The sequence below is a fragment of the Chaetura pelagica genome, unplaced genomic scaffold, assembly GCF_000747805.2.
Source record: "Chaetura pelagica isolate M959 unplaced genomic scaffold, ChaPel_1.0 scaffold117, whole genome shotgun sequence".
Classification (NCBI taxonomy): Eukaryota; Metazoa; Chordata; class Aves; order Apodiformes; family Apodidae; genus Chaetura; species Chaetura pelagica.
The window spans coordinates 8,778,729-8,781,504 of record NW_009954185.1 but is presented as its reverse complement, the minus strand read 5'-3'; the positions used below and the strand labels follow the sequence as shown (position 1 = coordinate 8,781,504).

Here is a 2,776-nt window from a genome sequence, read left to right as displayed (position 1 = left end):
GTGATAACAGGAGAACCAGCTTTCAGTGAGCTGGTTGCAAATTTTTCAAGGCTTGGTTAGACAAAGTCACTTGCTGACCTGACCCAGAGTTGTTGCTAAAGAGACTAGAGACCTTCAGAGAGCCATTTTTACCAACACTTCTTTAATTGTGTGAATAACAATGCTGTTTGCTTGTCTGCAGAAAACTCACAGTTGTCTGCAAACAATGGTTTAAATATTGGCAGGCGTGTGAGCCAGCTTAGTATAATTATATAGCACAAACTGAGACACAGAGAAAGGAAATGACTGTGCCTGCAGCCATAGATGGGACAGAAGCCACATCTCAGCACAACCTGTGGGGTAGTCCCTGGGAAACAGATCCTGGCCCATGCTTTGTTTTGTATGTGCCAGGAGAGGGAATGCCATCCTTTAATGTCAGGGAACACCCAGCTAGTGACATTCTTCAGAACTCTTTTTATAGGGACTGGGTCATTCTTGCACAGACTGGTGGACTTAGTAGCTAGGCTGTGTCAGCAGCACCCGTTACTCCTCACAGAGCCAATATTCATGACCAGCAAACCTCAGAAATCAGAGGACTCTTCCACCTGGCTGACCTCATGTCCCAGGAGGCTGAAAATGCAGCTCACCCATGGACGGCTTCCTATCCACCCGATGAAAGCACTGAGACAGCCTCTTGATTACAAGGTTCGAGAAGATTTTCAGCCCCATGTTCTGTCAGGGAAAGAAGGAGGGAAAGGGAGGCAGAAAAGTATCTGTGAGTGGGGAAGAGTGGCCACTGCTCTTCAGAATTACTCTGAAACCCATCAGGCAGGTGCCCAACGAGCCGGAGCAGCACCAGCCCAAGCAGACACACTGCTGAGGGATGCAGGCGTAACCTCCCCAAGTCCTTCTTCCTCAGGAGGTCACTAAACTACCACCTACTTCTAGGGGACTTTGGGATGCCTTGCTCCTCTCAGTGCATTTCCAGTGGCAGGGGCACAGAGGAGAGATGCCAGCATCCTGTCCTGCCCCTCATGCACATTGGATGAATCTGCCTTCTGAAGGTACATAGAGGTGTGATGGGGAGCACACTCCCCATGAAGTTCCTGGGGCTGCAACACAAGAGATGTCCCTAAGCTGTGAAAGAGCATCCTAGAACATGTCTCTGTTGCTAAATAAATGAGGACAGGGTCACATCCCCAGGTCCAAGGCCTATCTTGTGCTTATGCTGTGTAAGGCTAGTCCTTTCCAGAGGAGACCTGCCTTAGAGATACCATGAGGTCTGCCCAGGAACAGCCTAAAACAGCACCAGAGAGCAGGCTGACAATGAAGACATGTCAGTGAATTGTAGTCTAATGCTTAGGATCACTCCCTGTCTCTCTTTCTCTGATACTGTAGACAAACAGTACACAGCCTAGGACTTCAATCTCAAGCCCAAAAAGCTGGGGTTTGCTCATTGAGGATCTCATCATCTTGCTTTCCACACCTGAGGAGAATACAGGTGTTCATACTCATGGGACTGTACAGCTCTCCAGGAGGCACAGGTAGGTTAGGGAAAACTGGAGAAGGCAAGGCCTTCTCAGACTTCATGTTTCCTTTCCTGGTTTGTTGCTCTAGGTCAAGGTAGGACTCCCAGCTAAAGAGGCCTCCTCAGACTGCCTGGGGAGAAAGGTATTTCAGACTTCACAATTTCAACAGCTCTGGGTAAAGTCACGAGGTGATTTACCTGGAAGAGGTTAAAGATATCAGGCTGAAAGGAATGCTGCAGTTTCCCTCTTAGCACATCTGACATGGTCTGGGGCTGAACACAGTGGTCTGAAGGTTCTTCTACTTGGGCAGGGTATCCATGTCGGTAGGCAGCAGGGAACAAACCATAGACCTAGGGAATCTCACAGGCAGGAAAGAATCAGGCAAGGAACAGATACCTCCAGATGTTTTGCTCCACCCTCCCCTAGTCTACATATCTCCCCATCTCCCAAGGCAGACCCTGCTTTCTCCTCTTCATTAAGACCTCCTCATCCATTATCCTCTGGCTCCCCTTGCCACAGCCCCTCCCTGCTTGCCCCAGCTCATCTACCACCCCTTTTTTTTTGCCTCATTGCACAAACACTCACCATTTGGCTTGTCAGCTCACTCTCCAGCCTTTCATAGAACATGTTTTCATCCACAGCCTGTACTGCACACAGAGATCCAGGGGCTGCTTGCAATTGGAGCTGCACTGTTGATCCTGATTGGGCTTCTTCAGTTGGTAATGCTACCTTGACCTAGAGTAAAAGACCAGGAAAGAAAATAGGAAAAGAGAGAAAGAGGAATGAGAAGGCTGACAGACAAGTGGCACAGACAGAAATAGTAAGACCAGCTGCAATTTTGCTTGCTAAGCCACTGCTATGAAATGCCAAAGCTTTCCTGGTCCCTGGGCACTGTGATGCAGGCATCCCCTTCTCTTCTCCCCAGGTCTCTTTTTGATGTATCTGAGGGTCTTCTTTCCTCAAGCTTCCTAACTCCTGCTTGTTATCTCTCCCCCAGCCACAGAAGTGAGTCTCACCTGGTTTTCAAAGCACAAGGCAACATCAAAACGGAAGCTGTCAGCTGTTACCCCTCCATTGGGGAAGATGGCATATACCACCAGGGAGGGTGATGGGGTGAAGTCAGCAGTGAAGGTCAAAGGGATAGAGAAGGATCCCTTCAACACTGAGGAAGGAAAGAGAAAGGGTTCTCATCACAGCTCCACTGAGATCACCTTCTTCCCTCCTTCTTTTTTGTACTTTATAATCCCACAACATCAAACTAATTCCTG

General features: G+C 48.7%; 1 protein-coding gene across 1 annotated transcript in view; it reads right to left on the bottom strand.

The window, feature by feature from the left end:
• Nucleotides 1-2,776, bottom strand: part of LOC104393483 (alpha-2-macroglobulin-like protein 1) — a 26,308-nt gene that overhangs the window by 10,192 nt on the left and 13,340 nt on the right. The window contains exons 14-17 of the mRNA XM_010002988.1: nt 2,525-2,670; nt 2,094-2,243; nt 1,706-1,858; nt 627-711 (exon numbers count right to left, since the gene is read on the bottom strand). Coding sequence (XP_010001290.1) covers nt 627-711; nt 1,706-1,858; nt 2,094-2,243; nt 2,525-2,670 — 534 coding nt within the window. The remainder of the gene's footprint in view (nt 1-626; nt 712-1,705; nt 1,859-2,093; nt 2,244-2,524; nt 2,671-2,776) is intronic.